Source organism: Oreochromis aureus, linkage group 22 (assembly GCF_013358895.1).
Source record: "Oreochromis aureus strain Israel breed Guangdong linkage group 22, ZZ_aureus, whole genome shotgun sequence".
NCBI classification, from domain to species: domain Eukaryota; kingdom Metazoa; phylum Chordata; class Actinopteri; order Cichliformes; family Cichlidae; genus Oreochromis; species Oreochromis aureus.
This window is the reverse complement of record NC_052962.1, coordinates 20,271,308-20,295,505: the sequence shown is the minus strand read 5'-3', so window position 1 is coordinate 20,295,505 and position 24,198 is coordinate 20,271,308. Positions and strand designations below refer to the sequence as shown.

Below are 24,198 nucleotides of genomic sequence, written 5' to 3'. Positions count from 1 at the left end.
AAAAGATGCATTTACTATTTCACTTTTAAACTGACTTGGCACAATAGTGAAGAAAGACAACATGCATTAGGCTTCATCTGCATAATTATCTGACAAACTCCATGTTCATCATGTGGTATTCAGCCGACTTTTTGTGTACAAAACTGTCTTGTTGCTGCACAGATACAGTGAGCTTCAGCTCGTTAAATATTTCAAAAATCTAAATGTTATCGTCTAAAGAGCCTGAAGCAGCAGATATAGGTTTGCACAAATGCACTGTATGCACAGAATATGAAAAAATATTCATATATTTTAGCTGACAGCTGACATTTTCAAATGCATTCCCACTGCTGTAAGGCATCTGGCCTCTTTAAATGCGTACATTCAATACTACATGAAGTCATGCAACAGGCATGCTTAAAAGGACCAAGTTTACACCAGCAGGGCAACGAAGTAGGGTCAACTGCAGAGAATTAAAAAGTATATGGGACATATCCAGCATATAATAAGTCATTTTCTACACAGTCTATTGTCAAATTCTGACAATCTGTACTTGCCTTTTTAAAAAAAAATTTCTTCAAACTGCAGCTTTAACATATTTGTGACCCACAGTTACACGAGACCACTATATATAGTTTATGTGGCCTCATATCTGGTGAAAGGGAGATGCAATGAGAGAGAGAAAGAGTTGTTTCATCTGACAACACCTGACAGCTCTTCCAGCTCCTCACAAGCATGTCAAACTACCCGCCTCACACAATCTGTTAAAAAATAACATTCTCGTTTGCCTACAAAATGCACTGCCCACACGAGCCCTCATCACGCTCTCTGATGCAGATTTTGCTGACTGCATCTAGCCCGTCTTTTATACCCAACGCCCGGTGTGATATAATGCTCGCGACAGGTCTGAGAAATGACACTTCCTAGTAAGTGGATATTGAATTCTCGGGCTAATCAGGATTTTGCAGTTCCAGTCTTGCTTCGTTTGCAATTTTAAATGCTGCTAAACACATATTTTCAACTGGAGATTAACTGTGTCTTAATGAGTAATAAAAAATTACATTTCCCATACTCTTCTATGTGCACAGAGATAAATATGGGACAAAGACACTTCCTGCTCTGCCAAATAAATCATTTATCAGCCAGTCGGCTCTTAGCAATTAACAACGAGGAACTGCACTATGGTGGATACAAATGACACCTCGACAAAGGCTTAGCACATCTGCTCACGTAGTATGGCTATGTCATGCTGTACTGTTCGAAACAGATAAAAAAAAATTACCCATCTCCCCGGGAGACAATTAAAAAGGCTTACATCACAGAAACCTCTGAACTCTTAACAGAGCGGGTGAAAAGAGGAGAGGAGGAAAGAAACGGAGGATGAGGAGCGTTTTCTAGTGCGTTAATTGCTTGCCTTGAAGGGAGCTTTTCTCACACCAATAAGAGTGATGTCTTTTTTAATGATGGGTAAAGTGGTAATGACTGGGTGTAAATTGGGAAACCTAGCCAACCTGACCCTCGCAATTATAAAAGGCAGTTAAAATCTCTGGAAGACTGCAGTGACTAAAATACACAGCAAAATCACTGACCACATGCCCTGCAGCATTTTTTTCTAATGCTGATATTGTGAACATGCACAAGCTAGAATATTACAGTGGCACTGTAGTTGGGTTAAATCAGCTCCAAATCTTGTAGATTATTTGGAATTCGTGAAAATAAATAGATGCATGCATGCAGATATCCATATCCAATATGCTTATATGTTTAGGATCTGTACACAAGCCGAGTTTGTTTTGGGCCATAAAATATGCGAATATTTTACATTTCATGCAGGCTTTGATGCATTATGCAAGGATGCCCTCTTTTCTCTCTTTTCTCGCAATTACAGTCTTACATCAGCAAAACACAACCGCAAGTGTTCAGTGAAGACGCCACTCCAGAATGACCTATTGACCCTTTCCATGATTATTCTCTATTTTACAAAGCTGATGAAAGGCAGGAGACACATATAGGTGAAAGAGATTTGGGATGAAATGCATCTGAGCTTATCAGCCAATTGTGCAGAAACTCTGGCCCGCTGTTGCACAAGTAGACTTAAAAAGGGGTCGGTATACCACATGTCATGAATAATAACTTCTGAAACACATGTTATTTTGCCAGTATCCCCAATAAGAGTACAGACCTGCCCGCTAGAAACAGTTGCATGTGCTGTAACATAGCAATCAAGTGAGAAACAGTGTGGAGTTATACATGCATAACAAAGACAGCATCAAAGACAGCACCAGTGAAGCATAAGCACAATGTGGGATGACTTGAGCGTAAAAATGTAAAAATCGTCCTACAAATAGATGTGCAAAGTTTCAAGTGGAGCCAGTGCATGCTTCTTTTTAAACCCCTGACAAGACTCTCTCTTTTTAAAACTGTCTACAGCTTATATTATAACATAAGGGGCGTGAAAAATCTGCACTGCGCTGACTTTTGGGCCTGTGTTATGTGCCTCCATACATAACAGAGTTGCCACCATGCAGAAAAGGCTCACACACATGTTCCTTTTGATCAATTTTTCATCAGAACTCATGTCAGTGTAAGAGCAGGAGTGAGTGTACTGCAGGTCTTTTCATTTAGAGACGCTGATAAATGATAGATTAGTTTAAAGACAGAGTCGTGCTGAACCAGAGCAGGTGTTCTGACATATACGCAACATGGTCTTTTTATTATTTAAAGTTTTTGTGTTTTCTGTCATCATCTGGATTGAGAGACAAAGGCTTTTGATTGGAGGTGGAAGCGAGATAAATTGAGATTTATCTATGTATGTTTAGGTTAAAGTCTTTATGTCCAAGAGGAACAATAAGTGAAGGTCATGTGAGACCATAATGTGCTATTTTGTGTAGTTTTTAGTATACCCTACACTACAGATCACTCTACTAAATTGATGAATTTCCTTTTTATGGGATAAGAAGCTTTCTTTCATGCTTTCTTTATAGGAGCCCATGCTAACGCAAACACCATAAAGGTCTATGAATAAGGGTGGTAGAGTGATAGAAATGTGTGCATACAAGCCTGGGTTGAGAGGCAGCCACGTGGGATAATGCAACTATTATATAAATATATACAAAAGCGACTCCTTTATATCCCAAGAGCTGCTCTGCTGTCATCTTGTGATGACAGAGTAAACGAGAGGCAGACTGAGATAATCTGTCTGTATATATGAGTGTGTGTGTGTTCCAGATAAGATTCATGTTGTGGGAATCTGTTTGTGTTTACACAGTGACATCATGGACCCATGCATCTTCTCAATGGGGACAAAAAGCAAGTCCCCATAAATATATTTATTCAGTTTTAAAGGGCAAGACTTGTTTTAATTTGAGGATCAAGTCAGGTTTAATTTATAAAATTAGGCAAGTAGTACTTATGGTTAAAGATGAAATGGAAGTCAGTGTTTGTGTGTATTCATGTTATTGTTACATGTGGGGACTTCAACCTGACCACTCACCAAGTTATGGGGACGTGTGTCACATTGGGGACAAAATTGAAGTCACTGTGTGTCGAGCCTGGTTTTTGAGCGTTAGGGTGTAATTTCAGTGTGAACTGATCACACTGAAAGCGATGTGGATGAGGATGTCAAAAAAAAAAACTGACAGTTGTGTTTGTTTTCCCCCTTGAACTGAGGTTGAGGCAAAGCGCTCACCTCGTCCTGCATTGTAGAATAATGTAGACATAGCAGCTTCTGCATAATTCACTGCAATTTCCATTTCAATGACATTTTGATGTCACTGCAAACTTGCAGTGTGAGCAGGTCCATAAGCAGAAATGAAAGACTATGTTCATAAACAAAACAGTTGTATTTTAGCCTGTAGGGCTGATGTTATTGACACAGTTACGATGCACTCTACATATTGACACTGAGGTGTCATAATAATGATGTGAAACTCAAAAGGTATTTTACGAACACTGTCGTGCCAGTTCTTTTTCTTTTTTTCAGTTCCCTGGGTTAACTGCTGAGCAGAGAGCTCATGTCTTCATCTGTGCTGAAGTCTTACACTAAACAGTTCAAGGGTGTTTTTCCTCACACTGACAGAGATATCAGAAGCTATCAGCAACATCTCTTTGTTTTTGCTAAGCTCCAGTTCCTCTCTGTCACTGCATATTTTTCAAGTATTCTCTTCATCCCTCTTTTGTTGCTCTTGTCTGTCATTCACATCCTCATTTATTTGCAGTCATGGTGTGCACTCCTGTCGGTACCAGCATGAATTGTAAAAGCCTAATCTTGGCCACAGTATTTGCACAATGATGACATAAAACTGCACATATAAACTCCCTCTGGTATTTATTACCCCAAACTGTACTTTGTTGTTTGATTATCTTTTTTTTTCTTTTTTTCCAGTGTTTCACTTTCTTTTGCCCGTGGCCTAGTGCAGTACCATCTACTTAGTACTGTATGTCCCGCGGCTGTTAGAGTGCATCATGATCATGTGGTTCAATTCTGCTGTTCAAAAATGTATACCTTGTAGCCTCAAGTCAAATACATTCATATTTGAATAGCTTCACAGTTTGTCAGCACATAATATTTTGAGCTAACCTTCAATGAAGGAGTGTACCAACTACAACAGCTTTCTGTAGTCGTTAAGAAATCTGCAAACAGACCTTATTAATATAGATGGATGCAATGGGTATCTCTCTCTTGCTAACACATGTGTGGTCACATAGATCTGCAGCAAATACAAGTGTTACTATTCTTGCCTGTCTCGTATCTGTTGCTAGCCTTTTCTGTCTGGACCAGCTGTGTAGAGATGAGGAGATGCAAATTGTCATAATGTTGCATAAAACTGGGTTTTATATCCTCTGTGCTGGTAACATTGCTTCCTTCTCAAGCACTTGCAGCACATAAATGATCACTCACTTCCCAACCCTGAAAGTAAAAATCTAAACGTCTTTAGATTTTTATCTAAAGTCATTTAGACTTATTGTGACACATAGACCTGTTTTAATTATTAATTAAATTTTCTTTTTTTTTTTTTTCCTGTTATACAGTTTTGACAATTGACAAATATTACAGTAAAAGCTCAGTATTTATATTAGCATCTTTAGACAATACCTTTAGCAGGAATAGGTTTGTTTGAAACGCTTGCTTATTCGATTAGTGACTGTGCTGTTTTGTCGATTTATCTGTTGTTTTGATGCATGAGTGTCACATTGGTCCCACCCCCACAAACGCACACAATGCACACATAAATAATAAATCTGTCAAACAATACCATACAAAGAACATAATAACTGATCTCTGCATCCATGTGTATCCACATCATGCAGATGCATATTCAGCGACACAGATGTGCACATGGTCTAACATTTCTTTTCTGCTGAGAAAATCCACAAAAACACAAAAACAAAGAGGAAAAACAGGAAGTGAGGGAAGTGGAGGAACTTGTCTTTACAGTATATACAGAAAAGAAATACAGAAGCACATTAAAGACAAACCTGACAAAAAAGTAGAAAAACCAAAAAACCCCAGAAAGTATTGAACCCAAAGTGAAACAGGAAGTAAACTGTGACAGACTCTCCTTGGTAGGTGCCTATAAATACTAATTGTTCAACCATGGACCTAATTAGAGCTTCTCTATAGCTGTCTGACCACACCATCACTTTTCTCTCGATCCTCTTTCTGCCCATTTCCCAGAGGGGTGGGAGGAGAGAAGAGGAAAAAAAGTGATAACCCACCTGCTGAGGTACCTCACACAGTGATGGAAAATGCAATTTCTAAACCATCTGTGACCAGGTTTTGAAACAAAAACACCCATTACACGTGCTTCTTTTCTGTGCAATGAGAAAAGAGATTTCACATTTGGATAGATACTCTATGCATGAGAATGCACTGCGTTTTTTAATCTCTTCAGTGTGTGTGTGTGTGTGTGTGTGAGAGAATTTAAAGCAGCTTGTCATCTTCGTCCCTGAGTTTTACATCACCGACAGGCACATTTGCGAGGGTGTTTGAAATCACCTGACAGCTTAAATTCAGATTCATCCCTCTCGCACTTCCTTAGTGTGTTAAATTATATATCAGTCACTATTGTCCCCTTAATTACAGTCATTACGCTTTGTGTGGATCTAAGTATTTATTCTTTTGTCATGTCACGCAGCTCAGAGTATAATTTCTCAGCATGATAAGCAACAGGAGCTTATTTGTAGCTGTGATACTAAAAAAGGGTAACGGAAAGATTATAAAACTCCATTACAATCTACATTAACTCACATATGGCCTGACGAAAGTGCATGCGGTCCTCTTTGTACATTCTTAACCAAACAACCGATATCTTCTTAATGTGCTTAGATGTTTCAACAATTCAAACGGCTGAGCGGAAATCCTAGCATGCCAAATTAAAAACAAGCACATATAACAGCACATATAAAATGACTTGAAGAGCTTCTGGTATTATGTAATAATAATACATGTGTTAAATGCTCTGTAGGTTAATTACTTAAACCACAGTGCATTAAGCCAAAACCTCTGAAAATATGTCACAACTACAGTAATGATAGGACATCGTGTGTGACAAGGTCATGGTTCTCTCACTTTTATCTGTCGGTATTTGTAAATTAATGAAAGATCCTGTCATGGCTGTAGAGGAGGAGTGCAGGGTTCCTCTATTTCACCACCACAGCCAGCACCAATTAGTAGACTTCCAGACATCGTGTCTGTCTTGCTCTAAGACATCAATATTCTGTTTCTTTACTGCATTACCCGTTTTGATTTAGTCTTTTAAAGTCCTGTTCTACTATTAATCTCTTCCTATTATTCTTGAGGCACTAATTGCATGTCTCATCATCCACTCTCCTTCACCCTCCACCTGTTTTCAATCCCATCCCTTTTCCTTTTCGCTGCTCTCTCCTTACTTTAGTGTGATTTGTTTGCTCTGTCTATCATTTTTCCTTTCATTGTTCATGTCATTTTGTTTTTGTACTCTTCTTCCTTTTACTCATTAATGTTGTCTCACTTTTTTTATTGTCTCCCTCGTCTCTTTTCCCGTCTGTGCCTAATTAAATTGAACATATTATACAAAAGTAGTAACAAAGTAATAAATGAAAACATTAAAAATCGCCAATTTACAATTTATTTGTAATGAATTTTATACAACAGATACAAACTGTAAGCTGTCTCTCTAGTACAGATGAGTAAACTTATGAGTGTTACTAGAGGAGACATATTGTTAACGGTTTGCCAACAACACCTGTTAAGCCAGGTGGACATGACTTGGAAAGAAGGAAGGTGGAAACGATTCACGGAAGGAGGGAGAGAGGAAGAGACCGACAAAAGGACAATAAACAAACCTGGAGCGGACAGAGAGATGTCATAAATATTGCATATCCGTGGCTGACATGTGTGTGACTCAACAACAAGTGGGTAAATATGAGCCTATTTGCTTAATGACTAGTCGAATGACTAGTGAACACAACGAAAAAGGTCTAAAAATAATCAATACATTTTTTTGCCATTTAGCAAAAACAAAGAAACAAGAAGTGGGGTCAGTTGAAGCGAATATTAATCTCTTCTAGTCTCAAAAGCAGTCTTTGACAATGATCAGACAAATTAAACGCACGTCAGCGTGCACAGACTCTGTTTATAAGCTCTGTGATTAATGTTTGAATATGCTAATAATTCACAAGCTAATTGCTTTTAATTTAACTAAACCAGCTGAGGAGGAGAAATGTATGCAAAAATAAAAGCATACAGTTACAGTGTCGTACTCACTGAAGACATTTTCATTTCAGTGCCAGATTCAAACAACAATCGTGTCATTTAGAGAGCTTTAACTTTTTAGCACAAGCAAATAATTGGTTCAGCATGAAAAAATTCCCACCTTCTGTGCTGCTGCCTGCTCGCTGTCACATTTCCACCATTCCTGTTCTGCCAAAAGTAGACACCAATTACCATTTTAAAATCCAATATTTCTGACACACAGTCCTAATACTGATACCTTTAATGAGCATTTACCTATTAAATATTGTCTGGTGAATGTAAACAGATTTTTATACAGGGACAAGGAAGATCAACCCTACAGTAGTAAGAACAACCAAAAAACACCAGGAATACATTTTTTTAAGTTACTAAAAACCTTCGCTTCAAAAGTTCACGTCACTTCCTTCAGCATTAAAACTTGAGTTTGCCCTGTGGCTTTAGCTATCTGAGATAGTGCAGGAGCCTGCTACTCTACCATATTTCAATAGTGCAGACTCTCCTTATTAAAGCAGCACAAAAGACTAATTATATCTGGAGCGCTTTGATTTACATGCAATTAAAGTTTCATGTGAACCTAGATAAAGTGGGCGATGGGGGGGCAGAGGAGAGGAGAGGAGAGGAGATTAAGGACACCAGTGGTGAAGAGAGCAGATGTGTACAGTAACCGTGCACAAAGAGAAAGAAAGGTGGGGATGGGTAAGAGAGGTGAGTAGATGGGGAAAATAGCGGAGAGGAACAGAGAGGTGAGGTAAGCCATCATTTGGCTGAGGAAGTGATGACACAGCACATCCATCTCAGTGGCAGGTGCCTGCTGTTGCTCCTTTACAGAGGACACAAACTAACGAGGATAGAAGAGATCTGCACCATCATTACACTTTGATAATATCACACTGAGTCAAGATGACAGGACGCAGATAAAAATACTGCCGCTTTAGAAAAAAGACGCTCTGAAAAACACAAGTCCATAAATAGTTCATAAGTATCCTCTCTCTTTGTATCATCTCTGATGATTTGCTTTTAGTGTTTAATCAGTAAATTCAGTGCATTGAGCACTAAATTTGTATTTCATGATCACAAGCACGCTGGCTGTTTTATTTATACTACCTTAGATATGGTAATATGTTAATATTTATCTCCTTGATGAAATCTTTTCCTTTTCACTTGTTCAATCTCTGGTTTTCTTCTCCTAAAAGCTATTCTTTAGGTTACACTGTTTCCTCAGATGCTGCATTCGGTTATGTAACATTATGGTTAGTAAATCAGTAATCATAGCCTGCAGCCACTTGATATTTCTGTCTGAAAGCACTGCTCTGTGATAAGGTAATGTGATGGATGTGCCTTGACAAGGAGCAAACTGGTCAAATTCAACACAAAGCAACCAAGAACTAGACATAAAAGAGCGAAACGGAGGCTTCGGTATTAGTCGGGCAAATAAAAGAACATAGAACAGTGTAATTATACAAAAAAAGCCCTCAGTCGCAAACACACAATTGATACCTACTGTGGGTGGGTGTGTCATTGTGTGATCATTAATGCATCACCCAGACACACAGAAGGTTTCCAGGCAAGTTATATGAAAGGTTGAACAGTAAATAACATCCTGAAAATAACAGAGGAGAAGGGGAATGAAAGGAGGAAGAGGGGGATGGTGCAATAATAATGAAAGCAATAAGAGAAGGCCCATTTTCCCAGCTGTGATCTGTGCCTCAGTCAAGACAGTCAATGTATTCCAGTGTGTGTCTGTGTGTGTGTCTGTGTGTGTGTGTCTGTGTGTGGATGTGTTTGAGAGAATTTCTGTGTGTATGTTCCCACTGAGCTTTCAAATGAGTCAAAATGACTCACTTCGTCTTATCAATTACCCACTTACAGTACAGCAATCCTTTGTGTGTGTGTGTGTGTGTGTGTGTGTGTGTGTGTGTGTGTGTGTGTGTGTGTGTGTGTGTGTGTGTGTGTGTGTGTGTGTGTGTGTGTGTTACTTGAAGCCAGAATGAAGTCAAACATTAAAACTCACAAAAACGCACATGAGTCCCACACACTTTCACCCACTGAATACACGGTATAGCCATATTCTTTTTTCCACAACCTAGCACTGCCCTGCATAGCTAAAGCTGCCGATACAGTACAAATACATTTACAAAGGAAACTAATGCGACAATTACACTATGAAAATGACATAGTATGAGTTTATAAGCTTATTCTAAGAAAAAAAACACACAAAAGCACAAGAAAATAAATAAGTTTTAACAATGATTACACCAAACACAGGTGTGAAAATGAAATACTTAACAGTTCGACGATAACGAATGACATCAGCATCTGGTCTTTTCCTGAGAAAATACAGCTGTCTTGGTTGTCAGTCGACGAACAGCACTTTCCCAATACGTCGACAGCTGGAGAAGCTCCAGGATGTGTGTAAACACACTCGCGCACACACGCACGGACTCCCACATTACACACCCCTCTGAGCGCTGCATCATGTAAACATGTAGCAGTGTGTACACGTTGGACTACTTCACTTTTACTAATTTACATATCATCTTCTTAATTACATACAGTACAGTGTCACACAAGCCAACTCTCACACATCAGCAGACAGTGCATTCCTACTGTCAGTAAAAAGTGCAGTCTTTATTTCACTAGCGATGCATACATTAATGGTAAAATACATTTACTTAAATTATGTCCTGTTTTTGTCTTGACCAGGCCTCCCTTCAAAATAACATCCGCTATTTGAATGGGAAAAAGAAGGTTCTTTCACATAAAATCAGCACCAATCAGACATTTGACGTCCTGGAAAAACACAGAAATCACAACCCTCAAATAGAAAAGATGAAATAAAGTCACTTACAAGAGTTCCTTTGGCTCCCATCATTTGCACCAGGCGAGGTGGACATCCCAGCAGGATGCTTTTTGTCCTCACAGGATAACCAAATCGGAGGAGAAGGGGGAAGGCAGACAACACAACGATAGTACACCAAAAACTCCACCGATCACGACAACACCTGCCAACCATGCATCCTCACACTGTCTCTCGGCCCGCACACATGCTCCTCCGCACAAAAAGATGCTTCAGAAAAACATTCTCATGCACACTTGTACACACTTCGGTGCTGAGCCTTTTTTTTAAGAACCTGCCACTCACAAATCATGCACGTGCATGTGGGGGGATCGGCGCTGCACCAGTGTCTCGCTCTGGTGTGGAGACTGCTGAGGCTGACAGTGCAGAGAGAGAGAGAGAAGGGAGAAGAGCGAAGACGATTGGAGCATACCACTAGCTGCTGCTGAGCGAGGGAGGAGGGGGACCTGAGTAGAAAAGAGAAGGCGAAGAGGGGGTGGGAAAGAGGGTGTGTACGCAAGGAGGATAGAAAATAAGGAGCATAGACGCTTATGAGTTTGTAGGTTTGTGTGTGAAGCTGAGCAGTTTTAGAAATCATAACTCGTGAACACATTTGGCTTTGACCTTTAAACACACATGGATGCCTCTTAACCCAGTCTGCACACTTTATATATCTGGAGGAGTAAGCTATTTTAATGAATAGGGATTATGAGCACCTATTAAAGTGGATACAGAGCAAAGATGTCAAGGTAGCTAAACAGAACCCTTTCCGAAAGGTTAGGCTCGCTGCTTTTGTCATGTACCACGCACACATACACATGAACAGCCTTACACACAAATCACAGCATCAAAAGTGAAACACACTTGTGCCCACACTGTGCCTCCACAGCCTGAGGGGGGGACATAATAATCCTCCTCATTAGCATGATGCTGTGAAGAGCATCACAAATCCACCTAGCTCTGTCGCCTCCTCTCATGTCCTTCACTAACTCCTCCCGATTTCTTTTCTTTCATATTGCCCACCTCTTTTCCAATGCATGCTAAGCTCAAGTGATGGGACCTGCAGAGACACAGCTCTCTGATCTACAAGTGCCACTGACACAGTATTGTGGATATAGGTTTTATAATATGTTCACATTTGTGCAGATTGTTTTTATTTTAAAAAACTGGTTGAAATTTAGAGTAACATAGGGTTGTGAGTTTAAAGAGGAATTAAAACATCTCTCTCTCACACACACACACACACACACACACACACACACACACACACACACACACACACACACACACACACACACACACACACACACACACACACACACACACACACACACACACACACACACACACACACACACACACACACTAAATCCAACCTTGTCAACCTTACCCTTCATCTTCAGGATCCTTCAAAGCTCTCAGCGCCTGTAGGGCCGTTCTCGAAAACAAGCTACAAACACCAGCAGCCACAATCGATAGCTTTTGGACACAGCTGTACAAATAAAGCTGCAGGCAGTTCAACGGAAATATTATAAGCCCCTTAATTAGCTATGGGTGATTATAACTGCAGCAGAGAATGAGCTGTGGGAGGGGTAAAAAGTGCACCGGCTGGAATTGAGGACGGACTCTTTGAGTATGAAATCATGCAATACAAAAAGCGAGTTATTAAACAGATAACTGCCCTGATTCACACTCACAACCCAAGAAATAAACATGGAAAAACGTGACTAAACATAACAGCTAATTTGTGAATAACTAATCAACAGTGCTACATTAGTATTTTTAATTTTTACTACAGTGGTGTGCAGCTGTTGTTTTGACTTAGCATTTTCATGTAGTGAAATGAGCTGCCTTGAGAGATATTTAAAACTCTTTCTTTCACTAGTGGTAAAGTACAGATATTAATGGATAGCCTGGTTAATAGCACTGTGCCTGGACAATATATCAATACAGAAAAAGGGGATTAAAGAAACCTTTCAAGGCTTTAGGAGGAATTTCTTATGCAGCGACTTCTGACCGTGACAATTTCCAGGTTTGCTGTGAGCTTCTTGTCATAAATGTGAGTAAAGCTGCTACACTCCTTTCAAGACTTCCCTTTTTTAATGGTAGACCCAGACTCGTATATGATTTTTAAGCTCAATACTGATGTTGATATTGGTGGTGGTTTTTTTTTTTTTTTTTTTCCAGACACAGTAAACATAAACAGTTCCTTGACATTTGTTATGCGAGTCTTTTTTAAGATAATGTAACAATGCCGTTCACAAACAATCTTGTTTTACTATTACAACAATTTGTGGATTACCTCTTTACACTCTAATTCAGCTGTGCTCAGAACAGCTGCTTGTTGAGTTGCCTACAGGGACGTTGCCCTCTGGTGTACAAATTATGCAACAGTAACACTCGTTACATGGTCGAAGGGTGTTTCTCCTGTCTCGTCTTTACTTTCAATTCCTTTTCATCCGTTGTTATAAAAACTGATACTAATACATCACCAGCCGAACAAGATGGCAGCGCACACAGACGCAGCGGTTTACCGCTCTTCACATTCAATGCTTTGTTTTTTATATTTTCTACATGTATGCGTGTGGGTGTATGTTTTTTCCTACTGTATGTCGAGCAGAAGTTACTTACAGTCATCAGGAACTTCTGAACAGACTCAAGGACAGCTTTTACAGCAGGGCAACAGCCCTAATCAGTGCTAACAGCTGACCTGATTGGCTACCTCCCTCGGGGAAGCTACCTCCAACTTTTTGGGGGCTATAATAATGTGCAATAAACATTCGATTAATCTTTTATTTATTTATTAAGTCGTTCCTTTTTTGCTTAAACATTTCTTACACTTTAAAGTCTACTGTGTTTTGTTCTATTTGTACTATTGTACTAGATATGACTGTGCAATCAGTGGGATCGATATATAAGTCCAGCTCTATACCCAAGCCCCTTTATCTCAGGACTCTCACCTACTTAACAATGATCATCAGTCAATGGTTATGCCTTGAGAAAAGTATCAAAAATATTAAAAACTGCATAAGATCATCACCCAGCAAGAAGGAATGTGGGAGATATATGATTCATCAAACATGGGACGATACCTCAAAGCACTTTCTTGAACAGAAGCAGAAATAAAGAATTTTAACAGCTATAAAAGAACAAATTAAAATGTTCTTTTAGATAAGTCGAGACCAGACAGTTTTGAATGTGTCTGATTTCCAAGCAGAGTTACCTTTTATATTTAGTTTCCAAGTGGGTTCAAATTTGGCAGTAACGTACTATAACATATCTCACTGGTGCAATGCAGCTAAAAATAGGATCCTTGGGGCAAGCCATTGGAATATCTGTGCTCAGGCTTTACTAATATACACAGTACTTTTTTAATAAACCTGTAAATCAAGTTGTTCGAACACTTCTAAAAGTACAAACATTCCTCGTGTATTCACTTTGTCCCAGTTTCATTTGAGACAGGAAAAAAAGGCTGAATTTAATGTTTAGAATGAGACAAAGCAGCTTGTGGTGTGAAAATGTGTGGGCGGGCCACAGAGAATATGAACTTCACTGCACTGTAAACTGGAAAATATACCTAAAACAGTCCATACAGTGCAAATAGTATGAATGTTAAAATCACTACACAGCCATCTGTCTCTAATGTACTGTGAATATACTACCACCCTGTATCAGAAGATCACACTTAGATCATCATTCAGTGGCCACAGGATACTTTGGGGTAAGTGTGCAAGTCTCAGTTAAAAACCTCCTTTTAATTCACACATTGACATTTGCAGGTAAATGTTTAGGCAGCACTTACAACTCACATTGTCTAGACACAAAAACAAGATGAACACATATCTAAACATTACAGTAATAAAAGTTATCAAACATTTTCATTTAATCCAACAGTCTTTTGCATTATACAAAAACTCTTTGCTACTTGAACTCCTTCTCCTTCCCCATCATCTCTCTGTAAAGTCGCAGCCTTGTTAAACACTCTTTCCTATGTGAAACTTAACCCACCATTACTAAAGCTTAGAAACCCACAGAGGCATCAGGTGATGATGAAAACTAAGTGTACTCAGAGAAATGACAGATGAGAATGAAAGCAAAGACACACATACTAAAAAAAAATAAAAAAAAAATACAGTTGCCTTGGAAACTGACATTCTGCCTACCAGTTTTATGTAATCTGTGTAGAGAAATGCCAAATTCTCCAGGCCATCCATAAACTTTTCAACTCTTTTGTCCAGAAGCCCAGAGAAAACTGGGGAAAGAACAGCGCTGCTCTCTTTGCCATATTACTGTTAACATAATTAACGGGGGAGTTGGCCTAACCTGCTTCATCTTCTCCAAATGCTAATATCTTAGTAAGCATAGAAAATCTATGTTTTTATAGGATTCATACACACTCTTTCATTCCAGTCTAAATTCATCTTTATTCCTTGTTTACACCCGCCCGTCATCTTTGCAAAGAAGCTGAAGTTACCACGAGTTCTTTGAAATGGTCCTAAATTTTTGATCGCAGCTTCCTGCCTGAGTGGAGGCGTGGGTTTGACCCTGTTCGCCCGATATGTACCTGTGCCACAAATTTCACAATTAAATTCAGTGGTGATGAGCAAGTGTTTATTTTATTAATATAGCTGAGGTAACTGTCAGTGCACTTTGAAAAGCACTTTTTTTGATTTGAGTGGCTTTGACAGGCTCAGATATTTTAAGCTCTTTGGCACTGATGCTGTGTCAGGATCTTGAAACGGACAGGAAACCTTCCAACAGACTATATCATAAATAGATAGTCCCAAAGAAACACCACTTCAATAAGTAGCCTAAATTAGCCATTTTTTGCAGTCTACATATCCTTATTTGTCAGCAGTTGAGAGGAGAGAATCAAACTACATATCCTAGTAAATTGACATCATTTTAACTCCTTTAAGTGTTGATTTTTGACTTACATGTAGCTTTTGCAGTATTAATAAATGTTGGAGATGTGCAGTTTCTCTTCCCTAGCACTCCTGCTACTCCATATGCCAGAGGTTGGATGTGGTGCAAGAGCAAAAGACACTGATACGGTTCACTTACAGTGGGTGCAGTGTTGCTGACATTGTAACAAGCTAACAAAAGAGAAGGCGAAAGAGTTTCAGGAGGACATTGAGGCTTTGCCACAATGAGAAAAGAAGCTCGATGTGGTTCAGTCGCCTGGTGACCCCCCAAGGTGCTTCCTTTTCAGAGTGTTCTTGACTAAACTGGAAGAGATCCTGGAGCACAGCCGGAGGGATTACACCTCCCAGCTGGCATGTGAACGCCAGAAGGAGCAGGGGGACGTCAATGTGGGAAAGTACATCTAGGCTGCTCAGCTTGATTCATTACCGCCATGACCATAACTTGGATATGTGACTTGAAATTGGATGGATAGGTTAATATAATTCTTGCAGGTTGGCACCAACAATTGATTTATGACTGCAACAAATATAGTTTACCAACACAGCAGTCTAAAATATATGGTCCCTATTGCAGGCTTCTGGGCACATTATTTTTCATCAGACATATGATCAGGCAGGGGCAATCCGTGATATGCAAGTCAGATTAAATATATTTCCCATTAACCTGCCTTGTGTCATACTTGTTGAGTGCTATTAAGCAGATTAAATAGGTAATGCAAAAGTTACTGCCAAACATGTAAAGAAGAACACGAGTCGGACACATTTCAGAAAACTCTCATTTAAATTGATCGAGCATAAATCTGTCATGTGAAAAAGGAAGCACACCCTCTGTTAATTCTAAGGTTTTATGTATCAGGACATAAAAGCAATATCTTAATCTTAGCAGGTCTTAAAATTAGCTGAGTACAACCTCAGATGAATAACAAAATATGACATCATGTTATTTATTTAACAAAGACTGAGCCAAAATACTGAAGCAGCATGGGGAAAACTAAGCACACCTTTACTGTTTCCTTATGAATGAATAGTTTAAGCTTCTAATAAAATGCATCTGATAACTGATCATCAACAGGTGTGAGCACCTCTATTAAAGCGGACGTGTGGCAGACATCAGCAGTGATCTTAAAAGTGCTGCCCATCAATCTGTGAAGGACCATGACATCATTCTACAGTGAGAATAACTAGGAGTGGACCTTCTAGTAAATTCACAACAAGGTCAGCATGTATTGCTCACAGAAACTGCAAAGAAACCCAAGATTTACATCTCAGAAATTTAAGGGCCTCAGTTAGCATGTTAAATGTTACAGTTTTTAAACAGTACAATTAGAAAAAGACTGAAAAAGTAAGGCTAGCTTGGAAGGGTTGCAAGAGAAAGCTTCTTCTCTGGAACAAAAGTGCTTTGGAGAGATGAGTTCAAAGGGCCATAATGCATCACATCATGTTTGATGAAAACCAAACAAAGCAACCACCTCATAACAACTATCAATTAGTGGTGGAGGTGTGATGTGTGGTGTGATTTGGGCTTGTTTCGCAGCCATATGCCCGGGGCATCTCGCAGTCATTTAGTCCAAAATGAACTCCTCTGTATACCAAAGCGTTCTAGAGTCGAATATGAGATCATCTGTGTAAGAGCTAAAGATGGGGCAAAAAGATCAGAAGATGAGAAAAGGACAGCTGCAAACGTATAACAGAAAATAGTTAGGGTTTATGCAACAACCCAGCCAATATTCACACCTCAGCTTCATTGAAATGTCATGTGGATTAAAACTGTTCTCTGCATATTCACTATTTAGGCAGATCAAAATTAGCTTGGCACATTAGCGGCTCACAGGCACATAATTTTGACAAACTAATAACAGAATATGAAAAATGATACTGCCATCCATCCTAATATGTTAGGACATAATGAGTAAACATTCACTCACGGATAAAAATCACACCCAGGTGTTTGTCCAAGCAATCATGTTTACATGTCCTTTATAACATCTTTTCCCTAATATTTTCCGGCAGTTCATTAATTTTTGTTTTTTTTAGCAGCTCTCCACGTGGGCGGTGTAGTACCAACCTGTAAAATGGGTCATAATTAGAGGAGGAATGCATCATACATTTATTTGCCAGCAACTAAGGGCTTGTACCATCTACATGTGCTGAAAAATACAGCTGATAAAGTGCTAAGATGCTCCAAATAATAACAATATAACCTATTACCAATGCAGTGCAAGGGATAATTACCTGCAGGCTGTTGTTAATGTTAAATGGGCGGGCAACCTTGGAAGTGGACACCACGTCAAGACCACATGCTATGGTTTTTTCCACCCAATACAATGGAAAAATAAGCATGATAAAAATAAAGTAGAATAATATTAAACATATTGAAACAGCAATTTCTATCATTTCATATACAATCTGCTATTTTTTTCCTTAAACCAGACAAGAAGAGGAAGTAGACTGCCACAGTATCAGTAATATTCTAGGATGTTTTACACTGGCTGAACTGCTTGTGAAACATATAAAATCACTTTAATTGAATGAAAATATTTTCACTTGACTGTCTTAGACTGAAAGCGCTGATTTCTACTCTCCTAGCAAACTACAAAAAGTCATTAAAAAGTTACTCTCTGTCATTAGGCACACTCTGATTTGAATGGTTGCTTATTTGTTCCCCATGAGCAGATAATGGCAGATGGCACAATCAATGTGTCTGACAACTATGACAGAGAATCAAACGATCAATAATTCCCAATCAGCTAGGCAACAAGGATGACCTGATGACCCCCAAATCCTCATTAACATCCTATGGACCTTCTCAGAACCCGAGCATCAAGGTCTAAGGACACAATCGTAAATTTACAACTACATAAGGTCCTAATTTTTCCCCTGGCTAATGCTAAAGTCACCACAGGGAAAACAGCACTTGTCCTCTTTGTTGTGCCAAGATGGCAATAAAACAGCAATAATAAACAGCAGCACAGACCGAATCAGATTGATTGCAACATCTGTTTCATTTGCAAATTAGATGGCAATTGCAAAACATTATCTATCTGTCTGAGAGTGCCTGCAGTCAGTTTGAGTCAGACCGCAACGGTTTTGGAGACAGCTTGCGTCCCACCAGGCGACCTGCGATCAGATCGAAAGTGTTCGCCCAGAGCATGAGGGTGTTTCACGCTTAATCTCAGGGCAACCAGCTGATCACTGCAACTACTTGCAATCTGTCACCAAAAGTGATCAAATTCAGTGCCATCGCCAGGCAACTGCTGATCTTTTCTAGTTACGAGGAGGCTGCCGTCCTATTTTTAGTCCAGTGTGATTGAAATGAAATGTCTCATCCATTAGAGACAGAGTCTGGATGCATGATGCCTGGACATCCCCTACACCGGAGCCACCCTGAAGGGAGAAACAGGATAAGCCTCAACTATCTAGGACGGTCGTGGTGGGAAAAACAATCGTGGGTCTTTTACAAGGCTTTGAGCCCCTAGGACAGCACTTTATGGCTGGCTATAGAGTGTATGTTGTCACATGCTGATTCAGTGTAGCATAAAGGCATCTCGCACTAACATATAGGAATAGCAGACTGTTAGAGAAGATCCTTTAGGAGATTTGTCATGTCTCTTAAAATGAAGAAAACCTCTCCTTAGGACAGAAGGACAAGAAGTCAGAGAATAATTAAGAAAATGCTTTAGATATATGTATCACAGTGAAAGTCACATTATTGTTAAACTAAATGACACTAGGGAAAAGCCAAATACACCTAGTACAAATAGCATCTGCACTAGAGTTGGATCTGTCACAAAAGAGGCTATTTGCCGTTGGCTAACAACATGAGGCCTTAGGGTAGCTATGAGCTACAAGGCACCCTGGGGGGGAAGCAGTCCTACAAATTGGAATAACATCCACCTTCAAGTAATCAGTCATTCAAAGAGCACAACTGAATGACATGAAGCAAGACAAAATTATAAACTGACAAGATAACGGAGACATATAGACGAGTGCCAGTTTTGTGCAGCAAGCACAGAACCAGCTGTAAGAGTTAGCCACCCTGTTTAGCGACCAATATCATTCTTCAGGCTTTTCTCATGTACACACACCAACTTTTATGCTGGAGTATTTCTTAACTTTCTACTGCAATGTGTTGAAGGCCAACTCACACAAAGGTGGAAAGGTGTTGCCAGGCAACTCTACACCTCAGGCAGTTCTCTTTATGTCCCCCTTTCCCCTTAGATCACACTTCCTTTGTCATCACCACAAAATAAAAGCACTTTAATGCTGGTTCAGAGTCTCAGACCATCTTAATACCTGTGAAGTGAAACATGAAAAGGGAGAAAATTTACATTAGAAATTGGGCCTGGATGGCAGCGATCCAGGGAAAGCTGAGTGGAACAAGGGACTAAAGAACTGGGGTGAAGAGAGATAAGAGAGCGATGAGAAGTGAAACATCCAAGGTGACTCTTTAAAAAAAACTAAATAGAGATCTGATCATTCGCATAACCATTTAGATCACATTTGGATTTCAAAATATTTAATTTACATTGTATACCAAGTGAACACCGGCCTCCTATTTAAGCTACAAAGTCAGTTAACATATCTTTGACTGACAAATGAAGACATTTTACAGAATAACTAACACCAGCTCAGTCAGTATATTCCTCTGAAGCTCTTTGTGATACAGCAGGCACACTTCCACCCAAAGTTCCCAGAACCTTTTTACTCCCAGGAACTATTTAAAATAACTATAAGATTGCCTTCAGACTGTCTCTCTCTCTGTGTCAGAGATGGAGGTCTGAGTGGAAGCCTAGCACCAAAATCTGACATGCTGAACATTTCTGTTAGGTTGTGCTGATGGGAGCAAAGATATAAGCAGTTCAATTTATGCTTAAGAAAGAACTCACTATAAAAAAAATATCATAACAGAAAATATTGTTTTTATTTCTTTGTTTTTATCAGTGCCGCTTAAGCTCTTAACAGCTTTTTGGAGTTGATGAAATCCTTCAAGTAGTACTAATACTTTACCAATGAGAATCAGCTTTGAACAGTTTCTGTGGGGTAAAATCATTTCCTGGGACTTTATGAAAGCTTATTTCTGCTACTGGGGGAAAAATGCCATTCATAAGTCAACATTTTGAGTTAGGTACCTCAAACTTTTTGAAATTCAAACTTCTGACAAAATAAGTTCAGTAATTTTCATTGTCAAGTTGACATTTTGAGACAATAAGTCAAAATTTCGACTTAGCTCTGCCTGGCAAAAAATGTATTTTGTTTTTTGGATGATAGAGACAAGCATACCTGATCCGGTCAAGTTACTTTTTGCATAATGCATTGTCATTGTTGCACTTTTCTATTGCACTGTCTTTTGTCTGAATCGTTCTGTTCTGTCTGGTGTTTTTTCATTGTACTTTATGTAGTCCTGTGTTGATTGTCTGTTATCTGTTATATGGAGCACCATGGTCTTGGTGGAATGTTGTCATTTCAACCGTGTACTGTTCCACTGCACACAGTTGAAATGACAATAAAGCCGCTTGACTTGACTTGAAGCCTCCTCTTTGCAAAGGGCACCCAATCAGAAGAAAGCTGGAGCTAAAATAGTTTAGTTCAGGTACTGGATGAACTGAGAGGCTGCACAAAGTCTGAATATAAGAAAAGTAATGACTGTTTTTGAACTGTGAATCTGGTGAAGTTATGTTATGACATTGCCCACAGCAAAGAATGGAGTTATGTCAACGACTCGATAGCTGCTACAGAAGCCAATGGGTGCTTTCTTGAGAACAGTTGAGCTTCTGTCAGCATCTTGTGCTGCAACTCTTGAGTCAACATGTTTCACATCCTGATGGTGTTGGAGGAACTGGAGGCTCAAATGAGCACTTTGCACAGCACCTGTAACTTTAACTGCCAATCCCCGTGCACACAGCTGACAGACTGTGCACAAACAGAGGAAGTCATGTGGTCCTTTAACCTTTTCACCTTAAATGTCCACGATACCTCCACACCCGTGGCAATAGATGCAGGCATGCAAAAGACAAAAAAAGCCCAAACCCACTACAAACATGCAAAAAACGCAGCGTTGTCTTATTCTTATGTAACCACGCTGTCTCACTAAATCTACATTCTTATTTAGAGCAATGGCCCACAGGATGCAAATGTTGGGAAAGCACATTTGTGAGCACATTTATACACACGCAAATGTTCAGACACAAAATGACTCATAGGCACACTTTTCAAAGTTGTCACAGGCACAGTGAGTGTCTCTGGATTTTACCCATGGGGCCATCTGTTCTTGCATTAGTCAATTCGAGGAGACACATACTCAGGAATCATTAAGGATGCAATATGGCTCCCATGTTAATCACCAGCCTTCGTCATTTCCATTGAAAATTAGCCACTGGGCGACAGGGATGTGGGGACGGTTTGTTATTCACAATCTGTTCAAGAAAAACATGTTTTATGGGCCATTTTCAGAACAGGCGGAGAAAACTGCAAAGACTATGATATGAGGGAGCTTTTACAGGTTTTGCAGCAGAAATTATAATTAATTCTCTCTTCTAATGCACAATATTCCTAAAGGTCCTAATATTACGCGTTTTCTGTTAGGGATTTGGAGAGTGCCTGCCGATAAAAATGAGCATTAATCAGTATTAAAGGTTAAATGCTGATTATTTTAGGTGACACGTTTAAAGATGTGAACACATTTTTAGCTGATGTCTCACATTTTATGCACTCCATGTTGTCTAAAAGCTGGGAAGGTGATCTGCAGCTCATTCTGTTACGAGCCTTGTATACGGTATATAGAACATATATACCGTATCATTCCATATGATGAATACTTGTGTTTTTAAAATCACAACATTAGAGGAACAGCTCAGGTTGAGCAGATTGGAGACCAAGTTGGAGAGGCAAGCCTGAGATGGTTTGGGCACGTGCAGATGAGGGATAGTGGCTATACTGGACAGAAGATGCTGAATGTAGAGGCAGGAGTGAAGTAGTGATGGAGGGGGTGCATGGTGTGACAGAGGGAGATGAGCCACTGTGGCAACGCTAAAGAAGAAGACGACAGCTCATGTTTTTAAAACTCAGAGATTTGCAATCTTCTGATCCTGCTGCGTAACACAGCCGCCACAGGCAATGACCTGACCTGTGTCGCTACCCTTGTTAGCACTTTGAATTTTCCTCATTTCATGCCACAGGGAACCTTCTTGATCCCGACCTTTTCCAAAAGCTGACCTTTTATTACCGACTTTGGCCCTTATGTTGCATCCCTTTGAAACTAGTTCCTCCCCTTAAGACTTTTCTGTTTTGGTGAGAATAATATTATAAGACATTATACTGCTACCACTGGGCTAATAATGTAAATATCTGAAGTACTACAGTGATTAGAGGCAACAATATATCATATATCAAGAAAACAGTCTTGTTTGGCATGCTTAAAAAGGTGACTTTGAACACTGAGCTCAACTAAGCCTCACTCGCTTATCTAAAAGTGATTTATGTAATGCATATCAACAACACAGAGTGCTCTTATCTATAGTCTGCTCTGAATTTACTTAAAACACGCACAAAGAAATGCGACTCTGTAATGTGAGAGAAAGATAATAGCTCATGATGTATGAGCTGCGTTTTAGTCTGTTCTTCATTCAATCTGCTGATAAAACCTGAATACACAAAACAAATCAACGCAAACATCTAAACGCAAACACTGCCGTGTGGCATCATGGAGTTTAATCCAAAATAAACCGTTTTAGCTGCAGGACCCTAATCATGAGTTAACTCTGGCAAAGATAGAGATGCACAGGGAAAAATAATGTTTCTTAAAATAACATCATTGGGCAAAGGATGTTGAAGAAGGAGTTAAGAAGGAAGCCCATAGAGGAGGTTCATGCATGTAGTGAAGGAGGCCATGAAGAGGGTTGATGTGACAGAGGAGGATGGTAGATATGAGATGGAGGCAGTGGGACGGCTGTGGCGACCCATAAAGTGAACAGCAAAAAGAAGATGACAGTGTAATTATTTATATTATTTATATATATAAAGAAAAAATGTCACAAAAGCAGTGAATCAAAAACTCGACATAAACATTGTACTTGAATTCTTATGTTAATGTTTCAGGCCGATCGAAAGTGCTAGTTTGTTCTAGGATAAATAAACCTTTGACAAATTCGAACGAGTGACCCTGACGCGGTGAGAACAGAATATCACTTGACAGAAAACGCCAACAGCAAGAGAGACCTTTGTGCGAAGACGAGGCCTGAATACAAAATAGAGCAGATGATTGGCTTTCCCTGCTGCTGTCCCGAAACACAGCATTGTCATTCAGCCAGTGGCTCCGTCAAAGAGGATTAGATAATGACTGGCGTTCTGGCCCAGAGCAACTTTTCTGTGTTGTGGGTACACAGCTGTTCCTCTCTCACCAATATTTTTACATCCATTCAGTGTTTAGTCCAGCTCCGCTATTCAGAGTTACGCAGTGCATGTATGCATGGCTGGAACAACAGAGCACATATTTACGGGGAAGTTTAGATTCTCTCCTGACAAGATTCACTCTTATCTAACTACTTCACACATAGCGTAGTAGAGGTAGTAGAGGTCCATTTAATCTGAAGCACATAGTTTCTGTTAGAAAATTGAATTTGAAGCTCTGATCCAATCATCAGAATATCCTATTATATTGTGCATAGATACCAACTCGCTGTATGGTCAGTACTATGGAGACGGTGCATGATTTAACAAGGTGTGGG

At 39.6% G+C, this 24,198-nt stretch overlaps 1 protein-coding gene across 2 annotated transcripts in view; it reads right to left on the bottom strand.

Moving 5' to 3' along the window:
• The window catches only part of dtnbp1b (dystrobrevin binding protein 1b), a 65,833-nt gene that overhangs the window by 15,577 nt on the left and 26,058 nt on the right, over positions 1–24,198 (bottom strand). Inside the window, exon 1 of one of the 2 annotated variants that reach the window (XM_031742189.2) lies at positions 10,563–10,898. The exons of the other annotated variant lie outside the window; for it this stretch is intronic. Within the exon in view, the coding sequence (XP_031598049.2) occupies positions 10,563–10,608 (46 nt within the window). The 5' untranslated portion in view covers positions 10,609–10,898. Of the gene's footprint in view, positions 1–10,562; positions 10,899–24,198 lie in introns of those variants that run through there. 2 annotated transcript variants of the gene reach the window in all.